This window comes from Malurus melanocephalus, unplaced genomic scaffold (genome assembly GCF_030028575.1).
Source record: "Malurus melanocephalus ecotype Western Australia unplaced genomic scaffold, MMel_1.1 scaffold_217, whole genome shotgun sequence".
Classification (NCBI taxonomy): Eukaryota; Metazoa; Chordata; class Aves; order Passeriformes; family Maluridae; genus Malurus; species Malurus melanocephalus.
In genome coordinates, this window is record NW_026623449.1 from 502,637 (window position 1) to 521,409 (window position 18,773).

General features: G+C 37.1%; 1 protein-coding gene across 7 annotated transcripts in view; it reads right to left on the bottom strand.

Annotated features, from left to right (window-relative positions):
* Window positions 1–18,773, bottom strand: part of SRBD1 (S1 RNA binding domain 1) — a 125,933-nt gene that overhangs the window by 14,480 nt on the left and 92,680 nt on the right. For all 7 annotated transcript variants that reach the window (XM_057374143.1, XM_057374141.1, XM_057374142.1 and 4 more), the window contains 2 exons: window positions 4,228–4,334; window positions 1,094–1,270 (listed from right to left, as the gene is read on the bottom strand). In XM_057374143.1, coding sequence (XP_057230126.1) covers window positions 1,094–1,270; window positions 4,228–4,334 — 284 coding nt within the window. The remainder of the gene's footprint in view (window positions 1–1,093; window positions 1,271–4,227; window positions 4,335–18,773) is intronic.

An 18,773-nucleotide genomic window follows, 5' to 3' on the forward strand; every position in this document is an offset into this window, starting at 1 on the left:
TTGCAGCAATAAACAAGAGAAACTAGACCAGATCTGTACAAGGTGAGACCTATCAATCATATAGAGTTTGGAAGCAATTTCTTTGGTCTTCTGGTGCTTACAGTGAGCACCATTTGGCCTGCAGCCTRTGCCTCCCTGCCAGATGGGCAAGCAATCTGTATACCTTCCACCTGGGCAGGAAGCCAGTCCCTATGTGCCCACGTCCTGCCTGGAAGTTACACATGTGCTGTTCAGCCAGCAGCAACTGGGAATACAGTATTGCTTCTGAGCACTGGGTTGGCTAAAAAATAGCATGTGCTTCCCAGGAAAATATTTTTTTAAGAAGAGCCAGTGGCAAAAGGGTGGGGACGGTGCTACCACTGTGCCCTTTTTCTTGGAAAGAGAAATGAGAAGAGACATTGCACTAGAAAGTGCATTTTGAGCTGCAAAWAGGAAGGATTTCAGGTCAAGAAAATCACTATGAATGGTTGAAAGAGTAGAAGACTTGGTACAGAGTCAGGGAATGAGATGACAGAGAAGAGGATGATGCACTGTTGACAACCTGGACTTGGGAAAAGCCCTCACATATTTCAGACAGAAGACAGTCACATCACACTTGCTGGGCACAGGAGTATAACACAGACAGYTTGATCTAGGCAGCTACTCTACTTCCTCTATTGAGGTAAGGAAACTGCAACTCCAAAAATCTGCACTTGTTTACTATCATKAAGTTCTGCAGAATAATCTTCACCACATTAAACTAATTAATTTACAGATCCCTAAATTATGCCTGAAACACAAGATTAAAATTGTAGTATCTCAGATCATCAATTCCTGCATCACAAATTTCTTTTACCGATTTCAGTGGTAAAATTTTTAATTAAAGTTACATATTTATTGAAACCCTGACTTAGAGAATTAGGCTAACAAGTCATGACCATTCAGAGGAAGAACTATCTTCAACCATTGACCTCMACTAATTAATTTGCTGTCTTTCAGAGCACAATGGTCTAAGATTCCTTGAGTCTCAAGCATGAATACAAAGCAGAAAAGKGGGAAAGTCCTCTCATACTATTTCAGATAATTCAGTCAGAATAGTTAAAATCTCTATTACCTGCAAAAAGTCTTTATATATTCTTGATTGAATCTGATAAAGCCAGCACATTGTTGGAAGGTTTTGGGACCCAAACCTTTAACTTCTTTGAGTTGCTCTCGGTTTATAAAYGGTCCGTTCTTCTCTCGCCATTCAATTATATTTTTAGCCCTGGTAGTATTCAGTCCYGCAATGTGCCTAAGAGAAAATTTACAAAATACTTTTATTACTATTGAACAGTCATTAATGCAAATGCTACCCATTGCAAGGAAACATATTTCTATAGAAAATCTGGTATACAAAACTTAGAAGCTGCTAAGAAATCAGCAAATAGACTTCCAGAACAGAGGCATCACCTGAAAAAGGATCCCTTCTCTTAGTAAAGTGGAAGGAATCCACTCAAGTCAACAACACTTAGTACAGCAATATGGTTCTGTACATGCCTAACTAGGAAGCCAGGGACATGTAATTTATAATCTGTTGGCTATTTCTGTAATGCCAATTCAATTTGTCATGTCTTATGGCCTGCCCCCAGCTGCCCTCTTCACGAAACAGTGTGGGAGGAGGGCTCAAAACAGATAAATTGCTCCTGTAAGAACAGCTCCCGCTCAGCTCTTCCAATGGTACTGAAAYACCTTTCCTCAACATGAAGGGCTCATGTCTGCTAACCAGAAGGAGAGTGACTGGGAGCAGCTTGCCTTCCTCACACAATTTAACTGATCCASAAAGCTTGTTTCTTTTCTCTCAGCTGCTTTTGAGAAAAAAAAGCAGCTGGGAACAGGTCGCATGACTTTTTCAGAGGGTAAGAACTTACCTGTGAAGTGCAACAGCAGCTAACCAGGTTCCTTCAGGAAGCAGTGGGCTGTATGCACGTGTGTGTGGAGAATGTTAATCATAAAAAGAAAGAAAAGAGCTCTCATGGAGAGTTTCTCCTGATATTAGAAGAGGAAATGTCACCCACTAGGTTCTATGTATCAAATGCCATTGCTCTAAGTCAGCAGCAACAGTGTCCTGTTTGTGGAACAGAATGGACTGATTCTAGAAAAACATCACCAGGAAACCCAACAATAGTCATAAAATCTCAGGGGAAAAAAAGGGAAAAAAATCTCAGATCATGCCAAAGTTTAAAAAATAGTTCAAAGTTGGTGAAAGCTCAGAATGAAATTAAGAGGGACACACCTTTAACCACAGATGGAATATTAATCATTAAGAAGGAAATTTTTTTTCCAAAATGTCTTGGAAACATTAAATCATCCATCTTATTTGCATTGACACAGGAACATCACATAGTTGACAGAATTTGCCACTGATGACTGCAAGTTGTTCAAGCACAATACTCAGCAGTAATGCAAATACTGTAGCACTGACATCCCTTCCCTGTGTAGTGTGTGTCAAGAAGTGTATTTGATGCATCAGAAACCACAAGCAGAAAGCTCTGCTCAGGCTGCAATCTAGCTAGGGTGACAATCTCATAAACKGCATGTCTGAAGAAAACTTAAGACTGCATCTACACAGAACAGCAGACTTGGACATGTGAGCATTGTAAGCCAGGTTAATTAGACCACACAAAATTCTTACACAATGTGTTTACCACCTGTAACCATGTCTGGACAGSATGACCCCACACTCACAGTTTTGAGGAGACACAGCACCTCTGGCTGATGCTCCCTGCTGAAGTGCACAATACAGCTGTGCCCTGCAGAAGGTTGGCAGTACTCACCCCCTGCATGTGCTCTGCTAGGCTTTTATTCATGGAATATAAAAAAAGACAGTGAACTCTTAGACAGCATCCAAAGGATGAATAKGAGGATGGTGAAGGGCATGAGGGGAAGCTRTGTGAGGAGTGGATGAGGGGAGCCTGGAGRAGACTGAGGRGAGACCTCATTGCAGTCAACAACTCCCTCATGAGGGGAAGAGGAGGGGCAGGCACTGATCTCTTCTCTGTGGTGACCWGTGACAGAACCTGAGGGAATRGCCCAAAGCTGAGTYGAGAGGTTTAGRCTGGATATCAGGAAAAGGTTCTTCACCAGAGGGYGGYTGGGCATTCACCAGGGAAGTGGTCACAGCACCAAGCTTGACAGAGTTCAAACACTGTATGGTCAATGCTCTGAGGCACATGGCGTGACTCTTGGGGCGTCCTGCACAGGACCAGGACACCTTTGATGATCCTGACGGGTCCCTTCCAACTCAGTTTATTCTGTGATTTTAGTTTATTGATTCTATGAATGAAAGCTACATTTGTCATTTAGGTACCACTTGCTTTCTTAGTAAAAGTTGATCTAAATCTGAAAGCACATAAGGCAGAAGAAAGCAGATGTTGGCTAGAGGATAGATACACAGAAAAATAATGTGAAAGAGGAAGAGGAAAACCAAAAAGAATAGAAAGAGAGCCTCTTCCAAAATATGGAAACATGTTTTTAAGAATTATTCTAAGAGGCTAAAAAAATTAAAATATAGAGCTAGCAAGAATGCATTTTTCCTAACTTACATATCTAATATGATTTTCATTACAAAGATTATTTCCTTTTTTTCTTCCCCTCCTACTATGGAGGATGATAGCAACACTTTTGCTCTTCTGGAAGTTTGTCACCTAAACAATACTGAATTCTGCACACTCGAGACAGAATGAGCTTTTAGYGTCTAACCAAGAAAAATAAAGTCCAGAAAATTTTCCAAGTAAACATGGCATAACTACTTAACAAAAAAGAAACAGTAAAAAGGGATAAATTTTTCAAGTTTCCCCTTAAATCTTTCCTTTTCTCCTTTCCTCACCCAAGTTTTACAACCTGTTCCACTTACGAGTATATCTATAAAAATACTTTCTAAGAAACAAAGTACATTTGAAAATCCCTTTCTCTGTGTAAAAATACAAATTAATCATGTCAYGTTTTTCTAAAATTGCAGTGTTGGCTCAAAAATTTTAAATATCTGTTTTTCTCTGAAGAATAGTTTTGCCCTAGAGAATCACAYATACCCTTAAAACCTGACTCTTAACGATTCAGTGAAATACTGTCCTACTGTGTCATTTTTATGTAATTGGAAGTTTAACACAAGAGCCATTTGCTCCAGCTGAGCTTGAGTCAGATGGCAGACTAAACAGAGACTCTGTGATCCAGAGCCATGTAATTACTGGAATAGGAAAATGTTTCACTCACCTTAATAGTATTTCTGAGCAGATGTTAATATCAACTCCTACAAAGCTGACACACTCTTCAACCACACTGTCCAGAGTAGCTTTGAGCAAAGTCTGTGATACATCATGCTGAGAAACAAAAATGGAGATATCTGGTTACTGAAGTATCCAAGTGTATGTAAACAGGAACTGCATACAGCACTAACATCAGTAAAAGAGTTACTGGAATGTAAAAATATCTTATGTGAGGGTACCAGTTAAAAACATGATATGTAGAATATATTTTTTAAATGTCACCATTATCTCTTTGAAACACCTGTGTCGTGATACAAATCTCTAGAATAAAGACACACTTCACGTCCCAGTATTGTTTTTTAATAACTATTTCCCTGCATCTTGTAAAAACAAAACTWTATTAGAAACATGATTACTCAAAAAGAGTAATGTTTCGGGCATCCACAATGTCTTGTCTTTAATCTATTTAATTTATTTACCTATAAAATCAGTTTATTAAAATAGAGATCACAAACACTGTGCTTCTGCACCTGCACACACAGGTATTTGCAAAATTGTCCCATTTAYGAGCATCACACTACTGTAATTATTTACTAAAAGAAAAAGCCAGGTAYGGTATGACAGTGGGCAATACATAAGGTACTTATCAACCTAATGGCAACAAATGTTTCAAATTTTGAACAGATATTTCTGGGAAGATTGGCAGGTCTTTGACCAAAGCACTACTAGTGAAAATGTTTACAGTGTTTCTCCCTAAAAGAAAAATCAGTCACACTTGTCAAAGTTAAAAGTTCTGAAGCTCTAAGATTTCYTTTCCTCCCAAATGTAGGCATACTTCAATCTGTAACAGTGAGTTCCCCACACAAGCCCATCAGTGCTTAGAAGTCTGACCTGGAGGGAGAAGCCTCTCTGAATGCAGGAGCTAATTCAATCACTATGTTAGCTTAGCTTCAGGGCTCTTCTGCATCACTCATCTGGGCTGATCTGTTGTGGTTTCATGATGCATTCATTTAGGACATCAAGCTGGATCCAAGCCAAGGCACCAAACACTTCATCCAGTACTTTGCTTTAACTTCTAAGCCATTCAGATCTTTTAAAGATTTCATGGTTAAATTTAACATGCCAGTAGCATCAATCCCAATCTACTAACGCTGGTAGTTCTTTAAGCAGYGGTTAATACCTGAAGCAGTCATAAAACTTCAGGCAATGCATTTCTTAGCTCCTTATTTCAGGTGATGGTAATGGGATGCAATTTCATGATGCGATACATACTAAAGTTCCTTACAAACACAAAGCTCATATTTTGCCAGTATTACTCCTCCTATATAAACTTGACATGCAAAACGCCCAGTTCATGCCTAAGTGTTGGATTTGCACAGTCTTGGTCTCATAACCACAAATCCTGCTTGTACACTTGGCAGATCAAACGTCACTTTCCACTTACTAATGTACTGCTGCTGCAACATAACAGCTTCTTTTTTGAATAGAGAGACAAACAAAAAACATACCCTTAAAAGAAGTCTTATTTTTAATTYTTCTGACATACTAAAGATGTAGCTTCTCCTAATGAGGAATATATTCCCTCCTCCTCCTGCCACTGGCCACACCATATACTAGAGCTAGAGGCTTCCAGCTCATACGCACACTCATTCAAGAATTCATTTACATAGCACAAGAACCAGAATAAAATGTTCAGAAACAACACCCACCATCTTCTCTTCTTTGCCAAGTACAGCTGCCAAATACTGGGCTAGATTTTTCACTAAATGTTTGAGGTTCACTAGAAAATAACAATTCTAATTTAATTTTTCTTTTTCCTTGTGATGAAGAAAGACAAAACGAGAAAAAAATACAGAGGACAATTTCCTTCTGCTTTTAGGGAAGCTACGGACTACAAACTACTCACAAGTTGATTATGATACAGTTTCACAAGTTAGATTAACAAGTCCTATTAACTGTAGCAGTTCTTGGCCACCTCTACAAAAAAAAAAAAACCCGTGTTCTAAAACAACTGTTCTGAATACGGAGTCCATGGCAAAGAAGTGTAGACTGMTGCTTCCCTAAGTTACAGACTCATTCCTTAAGATGACGATGATTCTTCAGAAGGAACAACATGCAGTTACATGATTCAAAACAGTCACTGCCATACAATGCCTAATAGCAAAGAAATACATTGATCTGTCCTAGCCTTTCTAAGGAGTTCTTTGGAAGAAACTTGAGTCAGCAGAAGCTTTATTTCCAGCCTGCAGAAAGTGAATCTAGACAGTAATTCAGCCAAATATACTCCCCACAAATAAAAAGGGTATGTCACAATCAAAAGCYACGCATCCCAAAATACCTCTGCCAGTGGAAGAAATAACCACACTCACAGACTCTCCATCTGAAATGCAAAGTTGGCATTTATCTACTGAGCTAGTGATTMCAATAGTTTGTGTAAAATTCAGGAGATACAATACAGGTATCTTGGAAAAAAACATAGCACTTAATTGCCACTTTCTCTTGCCAGGAAGACAAAAAGTTCTCAGGTCTCCCAAGGATGATTTGCATCTTCTAAATTCATTGCTGTTTGACAGTCACCATTAAAAAAGAAACAAAACAAGACAAGCACAAGTTGGTCTTTACTGCTCCAATATGTAAGAGTCGTGTGACTTAGAATGGATGTCACAGCACAATAAGTGAAGGCAGAGACRAAGTGGACAGGCAGATGTCACAGAAGAGGATAAGCATAAAACAATCCTTAAACTACCAGTCCCTCAGAAGCAAGATACATTTAGAGTGAATGATGTTAAGTTGTTTAAGCTAGGAAACCTTTCAGATGACAGACTTGCCTCCCAAGATGCAGCTATTGACCATCAAACCTTTCTTTGGCTATAATGAAGATATTTTTAAACCCCTCTTTACAATGAAACAAGGCACAAAGAAGTGATACACATTTAGTTTCTAAAAGTAGTTAAAAACATTATTATCTCAATACCATCACTAAGACTTCCTACTGCTAAAAGGTTACACTTCAGAAAGGTTTGAAGTACAGTACGTTTTCCAGTCTTCCAAAAGTTTTCAGTACCAGAGGTAACATGATATTATTTACTTCTGTGTGCTATTTATGTGCACTGGGGTGGTATCAGATGAGTCAGACACTACTAGAAGCACACATRCACCCTGCTCCTCACAGTCTACAATCGGTTTGTAAAGACAGGAATGMCAACTGTTGCATGAAGTGCATCAGAACAAAACCTGCATGAATAAAGCCCAAGCTCAAAATGCCAGGCTGCTTTCAAAGTGARAAGTGAGGATATGCAGAACCTGATGCTGCCCAGCCTCTGACAACATTCACACACCACTGTGGTAGATCATTGCATCAGCTGATCCCTGCAAATCCTTCTAAATAAATAACTTTCACATTAGCACTGATTCTGAACACACCCCAGTGCCTAAGGGTGTCCGTGCTAGAACTGTTTCATGTAGACTTTAAGCTCAGAGTCAAGCACGCAAGGTGCCATCACGACCATGTGTAACAAGCAGGAGTATCTCCTTTGGTGCGACTTTCAAACACCATCTTGAATTCACCACCCAAATATGCCACTAAGGGTTTAATAAAAGGATACTTAGAAATGACTGTCATTAAAATATTCACTACTGCAGTAGTAGATCTGAAGCAGAAGACTCAGTTTTATATGATGATCTCAAAAAYGATCAATACTCCCAATTTATGAAAACTAAGGCCAGCAGAAATTAAGGACTTGCCACAAACTGCAGRATGTTCAGTGAAAATCTGCAAACTTTTGTCCATCATCACTCTCCAGGGAAAAAAGCCACCTTGCTTCACAGATAGCATTAGCAAATACTTACATATTGTTTGGTTTGAGCTTTTTGTCAGGAGGGCTATGGAAATTAATCTACCCTTAGAAGTATCAGGAACTGTACCCATATTTTARTGTTTGTTTTTTAAGGAGTTACAAGTGAGCCAAAGAGACAAGACACAGAAAATTACTTGAATAATTGAAACTGCTACAGTAAAAAATTGTACTCAACCAGTAAATGAAATTCAAACATATTTCTCTAATATTTTTATAAAGATATCCCAAATATAGCTTACATTCCTGAACATGGAAGAAAATCAAGGGCTGCTATTTAGATCCCTGATAACAATTATTGCTCAGATAAGTCCATGGCAGATTTGTTAAAATTATCAGAAAAAATACCACACATTTCAATACAACCATTCTGTAAACCTATACTAAAAAAAAAAAAAAAAAAAACAAAAAAAAAAAAAACAAACCAAACCAAACAAAAAAACAAACAAAAAAAAACCCACTTCATTTCATATCATTTCATCAATCACAACACAGAGTGTTTACCACTACAGAACAGCATTTAAGAATACCTGTCTATTATGCATGTGATAGTTCTGTTCTACTGTTATCTCCCAATACTTCAGCTATCTTTTCTTTACTTGCCATATGGTATGAAGCAGAGAACAAGGATTGCTGTTTCACTCAGTTTCAAGAACAACAAACACTCACAGGAAATAATATTACTAAAAACCTRTCTTTTCCTTGAGATGGTGCTCTTTCATCTGTAATTGAAATCCCTTTTGCAGTTTCAACCTGTTGACGTACACAAAAGGAAGGCAGTATTTTAAATAGCCTCTCAACTCAGTTATTTCTAGCAGGACACCCCTACAGACACTGTAAAAATACATTTGTCATCAGCATGGCAAATTTATCAAGTCAAGGAGCCAGTGCTCACACAAAGCCTGGAGGCTGTACTTAGCCAAAGTGCGTGAGCATAGATGGTGGATCAGCAAACTAACTTTGCCTGAGCACAAAATTACTAGTACTAGATAGAATGGACAGCTTTTGCATGCAAGTGAATTACAACTCCAAGCCTTTTACCTTTGGCAGCTCAAAAAAAAAAAAAAACCCACAATACTAAAACTCCACACAACACTAAAAACAATACACATAATTATAATGCATTTTCCTGGTTCCCTATAAAATCATTATTTCATAAAGTATGGYATGATTGCATATGTAACTGAAAGATAAATTCAAACGGTTTAAAATTGTACTGCAACAAAACACACAAATTCCTAAATAATTATTTTACATTTAGAAATATTAGTARGCATCAACACAAGTAGCCTGTGCATCGTTACTACTTTAAAATGCCCAAGAGCCAGGCAAGGCATCGTCCAACACAGTCAAGCAGGAATTATTTGTACCCTGCAGAGCCTACAAATGTAGTGCAGACATGACCTAATGATGCTGGTTAGAAAGCAGTGGGGAGGGGATGAGTTCTCAAGTCTGGGCAGCAACCTGCAGSTTCTTGACCCAGGCTYGGCATTACGCTAYTATAACAAGATCAACATTCATTCTRAATAAGACTGAGCTGTGTGCCAGACAATCTATTTTGGGTTTTGATCAAGTTATACCTCACTTGTCCTTTGAATCCAAAAGTCAGCTTTCAATGAAGTAAATGCAATTTAACTTTTTTCTATCCAAGTGAGTCCTGAAAGACTTCTAACACTTCATAAAACATTATTTTGTTGGTACCTACCATTAACTCCTGCATCCATGAATTTTACTATTGGCATGTGCGACCAGCCAACGTGCCTCTTGAAAAAATACTCTATTTTTTTTCTTTAAAAAGTGGTATAACTGTGCAAACTGAATGACATTTACTGAAAGAGAAATTAGGTGGGACAACACATCCTAAGCAAAGCTTAAAAATGTATTATTTTACAGAGATTCAATCCATGGCAGTGTTTTAAAATTTAAAATGTGGAGAAACATTACCAGTTCTGTAACCTATATACAATCATTTCGAATGCTTGTGAAACCACAAAAGCAAAATGCATTCATAATAAACCCTTAAGTACAGCAGGACTAATGTAGCAGAAATGGTCTAAGGAGAAGCACCTTTTCATGTCCAGAATTACAAAAAAAATAAAAGGTACTTACATGTCAGGTGGAAAAGTTGGAAAGTTCAGGATTGGGGTTTTAATCTCTAACATCCTCTGGAAAATCCCTTCCAATTAGATTCTAAGAAAACAAGCTTATCCCTCTGATGTTTGATAAAAGGATCTAACTTCTTTTGAATTTCTTTTGAAGATTGTTTGTGGTTTCTCCAAATGTTATATTGTTATAGGATATATTGTTATCCTATGTACTTAACTACGATTCATTTCTTGTTTCAAAAATCCCAATTCTGTTTATTTTAACAGCATATTACTATTATTGAAATATCCCAGGAGAAAGAAATGGATTTAGATTTTTGAAGAAAATGATAAAACAAAGCCAAAGTCTGTCAGCTCTAAAATTAAAAGACAAACCAAACCAAAAATGCACCAGTTTACCACGTAAATGCTTTGAATCACTAGCAAATTGCTGGAATTCATYTTACATTTAATTGTGCTTGTATCCTAACAGAAGCAGTAATATTGCCAAGCTTGTTACACAAATTCAGTCCCATCACTGACATGTCTGATTTCTAAAGTTAGCTTCTTTGCCATGAGCAAGCAGGCAGCAAATGATATATACCCAAAAACATCTTCCTCCTTCCAGAGAAGGTACAAGTTTTCTCTAATGCACATCATAATGTCACTAAGGAGCAGCAATAAAAATTTTAATTATAATCAACCATTGATTGCAYTCCTGAAGATTTCAGAGGGACATTTTTGCCAGTAAGTAGCAAAGGCAATCATCCAAATTGCTATAGGTGRAAAGCCTGGCATTTCCATTTCAATGCCAACGTGTTTTGGGGCTCTTAAAGCTCTACAAATACAGGGCAACACAACAGAAAGATAAAACAAGGACCATCAGGAGTGGAGTTTCACAGAACACATGGCTGAAAGACAACACACTCATTTGAAGATTYTCCTGAAGATGGGTGAAGGGTAAGAGAAGGAAAGAAAGAAAGAAAGGGATTACACTAACAGAAGGAGAAGACAGAAGTCAYGAAGCCCAGGTGAGTGTGGTCATCTTGGGGAGTTCTGTTTAGTCTGAAGTCAGTGACCATCCATTGCTCTGCAGCAGACAGTGAGGAACAGCAGCTCTTGCATGCTGCATTCCCACCGGCCTCACTCAGAGCAAGGGGAGTCCCCAGAGGATGTGAGAAGCTTGGCAACAATCAACATAAACACACATGCTTCTTYCAGCTCTACTGAAGTCATGTTGGGGTTCCTCTTATTCATCTCTAATGAGAAATTTGGTACTTCTAATATTACTAAAAACTGCAACCAAAAAATACAAATTAATTTAAGGGTATTTTYTATTAAGGAAAGACTGATATAGTTGATGCATATTTTATTGTACCCCAGATGCCTGATATAAGAAACTTTTTGTGCTCACTGGCTTTCTCAAATCTAGTATACACACTTARCAAATGCTACATTAGGTTAGTCATATCAGCAATGCACTGAGAATATATTTAATACAATGACATATCCATTCCCTCATTAGGAAAAAATGTAGATACCAAACAATGAAACCCAGCAGGTTTTTAATCCCACACCCCACAGAATCAATGATTATATAAAATTAGTCTTTATACCATTAAGAGAAGAAAAATATTTAAGATGATACTACCTCCTGAAATTGCTTGGTGAAAGAAGCTTTAAGTTAATTCAACTTCCCCCAATTCCACCCCACCACCATCCCCACCTCTTTTTTTTAAGTAGGTGAGCTCAAACTGAATATGCTTAAAGAACACTTGCAAATCCTGCTGCTATCCCCCACTCTTCTACATGGCTCCTCCTATACTTTGATCAGACACTCCTTCCCCTTTTGATCCCCAACCTCCCCTCCACAGCCCAGCTAAAAGCAAAAATCAGCTAGGAATGAAACAGAATGCAAGACGCTATCCTGCTGAAGACAGCCAAACTCAAATAAAGCAAGCTTATTTTCTCTGCTTACTAAAAAGCAGAGAAAATAAGGGTGAYTGACATATGGCAACTCAAAAAAGTCACTCAGAGTAGTGTTTACTGAATGACCCGTGGAAGACTGAAAGCTGACAGAAAATCAGGAAACATGTGGAAAAACAGAAGTTAGCTCACTTAGCAGCATTTATGGATTTGACAGACAGAGTACATAAGCATCCATTGTCCCATTCACATCTTTGATAAATGAAACCAATTTCAGCACCACTCATTACATTTAACAGCAAGGTATATTTAAAGTAAAGGAGTAAGTAATCAATTGTTTAAAAAAAACACCACTAGATATGTAAGCTGATGTCTCCTTTCAAAAATGTATTCTGCACTAAGCTTAGCAAAATTTGCATTAAAACATGTATTTAGCATTCTTCCTATTACATATACAGCACTAAAAAGTGTTTGCACATAGGAGGTTGAAAAGTTGACAGGTCTCAATAATAAATTAGCTGTGCTAATGYGTCAGCACTGAAAAGTTCTCAATGATAATTTTTATAAGAGAACAAGAACACAAACATTCCTGTCATTCTCAAAACCAAGCAACATTTCAGAACCACCGTTGCCATTGACAGCATATGATTGTTACTGCTAATGTAATTAGCATCATATAAAAAGGGAGAAATAAAAATGAACCAGTAGAATGGCATAAACAAGAACAGTGCATGTACTACCCCATAAAAGAAAATAGCAATTGAACACTCTTGCAATAGACACATTTATACTTAAACAAATAAGAACTCAGCAGGTAGAAGGGAAAAAGCACCAATCAAAGAGCATTTATTTTACCAGCATCCCTGACAGAAACTGTGATTTTTACCCCTTAACATAGACCTTAATTACATTCAGGATCTGGAAATTCCTTCAAAAGGCTTATTGAAAAGGCTAAAAAAAAAAATTTTGCAAATGTGTAAAGTAATACATTATTTTGCAGCACAAAAAATTTAGAAAAAAATGTTTGGAACAAACTTTTCTTACATATCCTCTAAGATGTGTAAATAATAATTGCATTACTATTATTGACTTTTAAAGTTTATAAAATATTTACCAAGTTAGTGCTTTTAACTACTGTATATATGAACACATTCATTGCAAATCTGTAATCTGAACACAGACCACAGMATCAATTCATTCCAAAAACTGACCTCTATTTCTCTTGAAAAATCTTTTATTTTATAAAGGATCTAGAACTTAAATAAAGTTTTAGGCAAGCTTTGGGAAACATAAAAATAAATTTAGAAATACAGTATTTGAAAAATTAAGACTTTATACTTTAGAAACTGCTAAAAACATTATTTTAAAATCAGGTATCATTATGAATTCTAATTATAAAAACATTTTGCCCAAAAGGCAACTTCTGCCTCAGTTTTAATGTTTGTAAGCAGGGGGAATAGAGTTCTCTACTTGTACAAACATTTACAACTCCAAGCTGGTATATCATTGAGCAAGAGGGGCACTAAAACTGGCTCTGATCCTGCAGCWCTCATGTCTACCTCTCACCACTTGSAGAKGATGTATGACTTCCAGAATCAAGGCTTGCTCCATTGAAATCACTGGCTCTACATTAATTGTRGTCCCTCTACATTAATTGAGAACAGAAGTTCAGTAGCAGTTTTATCTGTGCTTTGTAGGACTGGGAGCTAAGAGATGAGGTACCAGACAGACCGATCAAATATTAGACAGGATTATTCAATGTGTATCAGCTTTGGCAAATTATTAGTTACACTAAAATAATCCAGAATTTTTAAATGTGAAAAAATAAATTATTACTGATGTTGTTTTCTGTAGAGAATTTGTATTTTAAGAACACCGAAAGACAGTTGCTCTAAATAACCTGTATTAGGGCATCAAGCTTTCGATGAATCTTCACACACATTAGCAGTTGCTCTGATAGGAAATTAGACAATTGAGACACCTTAGATGAGCTATGGCCAATCTTCCTGTTCTGGAACACACAAAGATTGGCAAAGAAGCTCAARTGCAAGTCTTGTAGTGAGATCTAAAGCACATGGGCTGGCTAAGCAGATGCAAAGAGTGGAGCTAATCCAAGTAATGTGATGGGGAAGGCAGCTCGGCCTGGAGAGTCGTCACCACTACCTGGCCCAAGAAACTTCAACCCTCCCCTGCAAAAGGAGGATACATGGRCAGCTAATGCCATTCCCAAACTGCAAATTTATTTCAGACTGAAGTAAAGCAGAGGATGCAATTCTCGGCCACACAAAGATTTGGCTTGTAAAACCCGCGGTTCAGAGACAATTCTTGCAYACACAGGCAATTCCACAAATACAGACTTTTATGGTAGATAGTCCAGTAGATTGAGAATAAGAATTAGCTTTTCATATGATTGCAAAAACAAAAAGAAGTTCAAGGAAGACAAAAATATGCAGGTCCATCAGAAGAAATGTTTAAGAAAACCAGTCTATTTTTTACTCTTTAAAAACACAGGCAGTCAAGTATGTGAAGAGGAAAATGTAGTTCCTAAGAGTCTAGAAAATCTGCACATTAGAGTAGAGCATTCTCAAAAACTCTGAAGTCACTTCATAAAATGTGAGTACTCAACTTCTTCCRAATTTTCAGGGGCAGAAAATACATAGCTGGTACTGCAGAGATACAAAGTAGTGACTTTTGGTTTTGGTGTGCTTTACTCAGACTACTTTGACCTGTAGGTGACAGAACTTCTGGGAGATATTTRCTTACAGAAACAGTTCTGGTTTTGCTAGGTTATTCTAAAATTAGAATAGCAATAACCTGCCCTGYCACAATCACACACATATTGCAGAACCTTTAAACTTCACACTACTTCGATATAGGTACTTGAAAACAGTCCCGATCTCACAGATGACAAATCAAACCCACGAGAACTTAGTGATTTTTCTTGAACTAAAAAAAAGTAAATGAACCAGAAAGAATCACAATTCTTCATTTCCTGACTACAACTCAAGCATCATTACCCAGAAGCRAACAGTATACATTTTGTTTCACCAATATTTTATGATGTTCATGCATTGATCACTATATTTGATGATTGCTTGGCCCAGGGACAGYTTGCAAATGTTTCTGTATCTTTGTTTTTAGCTGTCCACTCATCAATACCAAACAATTAAAACTCAGCTTCTAAAGTAAAGGACATTTAGAGCTAATAACCACTTCTCATTAAACCACTGTCTTATTTATTACAGCTGGAGTAAAAAAGGTGCTATAACTGAGCCCATTATATCCTCTTCCAGAGAAAGCGTTGACATCAGTTCACTGATAAAAACTAGGCTGCCCTTTTCATAAGTTATTTTCAAGTTGAAATCAAGATTTTGATGCAACTAAGCTGTCCCCTCAGACAGATTTCAGGTCTGGACAAGAAGTTGGAAAGCAAATTTATTTAATACTCAGTCAAATCCCAGCAGTGGGAGAAGTGTCTTCAGAAATGTATCCCAAGTTCTCCTGTCTTAACTGCTGGCAACATCAACTAGACCATGTCACATGTACAAGCAAATATGACAAATGATTCCAATACTGTTTCAGTCGAGTATATTCCTAAAAAACTGTCTTTGTAAAACAAGGTAGGAGAAAAAATTAAAAATTGCTTGTACTTTGATTTGGGGGTTGGTGGGGTTTTTTGTTTGCTGCAGCCATTTTGTTTTAGTTTTTTTCTTTCCTTTTAAGTCAGGCAGGATTTATGAGGAACAGATATTTATTATTTCATGCATGCAACAAAAAGAGAACTGGAARCAAACATCCAAGTGGTCCAAGTTACATGCATAGCAAAGATCTCCAGGTATGAGAAAACCTCGTCCAAACCATACTGAAAAACTGGTAAGTTAGAAAAATGAAAGAGAGCATTACACATAGATTCACATAAATTATGTCACATCATATCAGAGAAATAATTAYTTTTTGTGGAAAATGTTTCTCAAAAGAAGACAAAATGCTTCTAGCCACTTTGAAATTTATACGTGGAACAAACAGGAAGGTGCAACTGATATTCTTTATAATGGTCAATGCACAGATTTGTTCTTGAAGTACTCTCAGTCTTCTCCATCATTCAAGTCTACAGCTTTAGAAAATAAATGGATACCTCATCAGGTTTTTCAAGAAGGTTAATTTTTTTCCTTTTTCCATCTGTATATGCTGCACCCTTTTGTGCTAAAATTTGCATTTTCTCCATCTGCAATTCTGTCTAAGTCACAGTCAGTGAAAGAATTTTCTTAGAGAGCTGCAGCTTTAGAACATTTTCAATAGCTACTAACATAAAACGAGCACAAATTCACCAAAAAGTTTGTTATGCAAAACTTATAACATGGCAGACTGAAATTTGAGCAACAGAGGATACAAGAGCGTTGTGATACAGTCCAGTTCCAGCCTACTGTCTCTTCAGATACCAGGCTAAATCCAGCCTGCCATTTTCAAAAGACTATTGCACTTAACTAGAATTTACTCTTATTTTCAACTAGTTCAAAGGTTTCATAAAACATTCATAKATTTATTTAAGTAGTTTATATATTCTTCCATTTTCTGTTTTCCTAGTTATGGGGCATTTTATGACTGCACAAAAAACATTAAAAAAAAAGCCACTCCTGTGAAAAAACACATACAGAAAGGTATCTCAAACTCAAGATCAGACACACAAAGAGATAGTGAAGCAAACTTCTTCCCAAAACCCTGAAACATATTAACATATGCCATTCACTTGGGACGCTAGCTTTTCTGAAAAGATTGTGGAAGAAKCATAATGCCTCCCTAAACAGCGCTGGGAAATTATATGGTACCTAGTAATAGCAGTGTTGGATCAGATCTCAGGATGTGATAAGATAAAGACACTCTAATGACATGCACACAAGAGGGAAGGAATGATATGAAAATAAAGAGCATGGACATACTATTTTACACACAGCTCAAGCCAATAACTGTACCATTACCCTTCTTATATACACCTATAAGATCTCTGAGCAAAGTGCCTGGGCTCTGTAACAGCATTACTCAGAATAAAGTACTTCTAACAATGGCCCTCAGGAAAGTAAGAAAAAGCTATGGAAAGGAAAACCAGATTTACCTAGATATCACTAACATATTCGTACATCATAACATATACATAACATTCACCTTACCACAGCATCATAGAGAGAAGCGGTTGTTGACGCAGAAAACCCCAATAACTTACACTTTGTAAGAACACAAGACTGAGAGTATGATCAGGAACGCGGCTTTAGAACAGCGTTAAGATTAAAAGTAACCTTTATCTATAATTTAGGAATAAATGGATTTGTCACTGACATAAACCCCTTTCATTGAAGAGACAGATATTTAAGAGGACATAACAAAAATAACATTTCATTAACTTCTCCSCTCCAGTTCTTTACACCCATCAGACAAATTAGAATAAAATGAAAGACAACTATACAGCAGGAATAAAGACTGAAGAAAAAAATACTCAAATAGATGGGGAGGGGTTTAATATTTACAAAGACAGATTATTAATCACTTCAAGATTATGAAATGCTTCAAGTAAAATTGAAATAAAGTATAATCATTGAAGCAATTAATTAGAGGAAGAGCAAAAAACCAAACATGTTTCAAGACTGCTTAATTCCTCAGCCCAGATAAATGTGTCAACCCTGGAAAAAATCCAGGTTCACCAAAGAATTTTTATTTTGCTCTGTAATAATAACATACAGTACTTAAACTACTACGAATAAGAACAACACTTCTTGTAAAATAAGTGAGTTTGAAGACCCTAAATGTATGCCTACCTGGTTGAAATTAATGTTTTTCCTTAAAATTTCAACTTGCAAGCCAAGATTTCTGTTATTGCAAATCACTAGTGTTTCAGTCCTTAATTTGATAAGCATTCTGTCTTAACATATCCTTCTTCAAAAAAAAAGTTGTCACAAGAAATCACCATGCAATGAAAATTATTGCAAATTTACCAGAGATTGCTGAAGAAAGAACACCAGAAAAAGTTACCATTAGATATGTAATTTTTAAAAAAAACAATTTTAAATTTTAAGTCCTACTGCTGAGAGTTATAAGAAAAATCCAACCTGTGTTACCCTGCATAGGAATAGTGCCAAGCAGCTGCATGTTGATTGGTCTTGTCTGTTCTCTGTATTCTAATTATTTTTACACAAATAATGTTTATTTGCAATCAATAATGCATGAAAAGAATGTATTCCCATAGCAAATGACACGGCAGACAGCATTTCAAAAGGCTAATCATGTTCCACTGCATCCAACAGGACAGCACCATTTACCTGTACCCCCTGTACTTCCAAGTGCAGTTCAAGGTCCCAGTACTTCCCTCAGTTTGGGTCCAACTTCACAACAGCACAACTTTCCTTTGAAGCACTGCCACGCTGGGGCTGTTGAAGAATGAAATCTGCTTGCCCTTAGGGCTTGACAGAGTTAAAGGGCAAAATCCTGGCTCCATTTGAAGGCAGTGGGCAATTCGCCACTTAATTCAATTGGTCTAGTATTTCACAGTGACCTTAAGGGTACACCAAAACGTTTGTACCCATGAATCCTGCCTTTACTTGCAGGAATAGCAGTGCCATGTACAAGCTCTTAACAGTAATGTCTGGGTGGCGACTAGAATGCTTTTACTTTGAAAGTTCATGTGAAGCTTGCAAGCATTC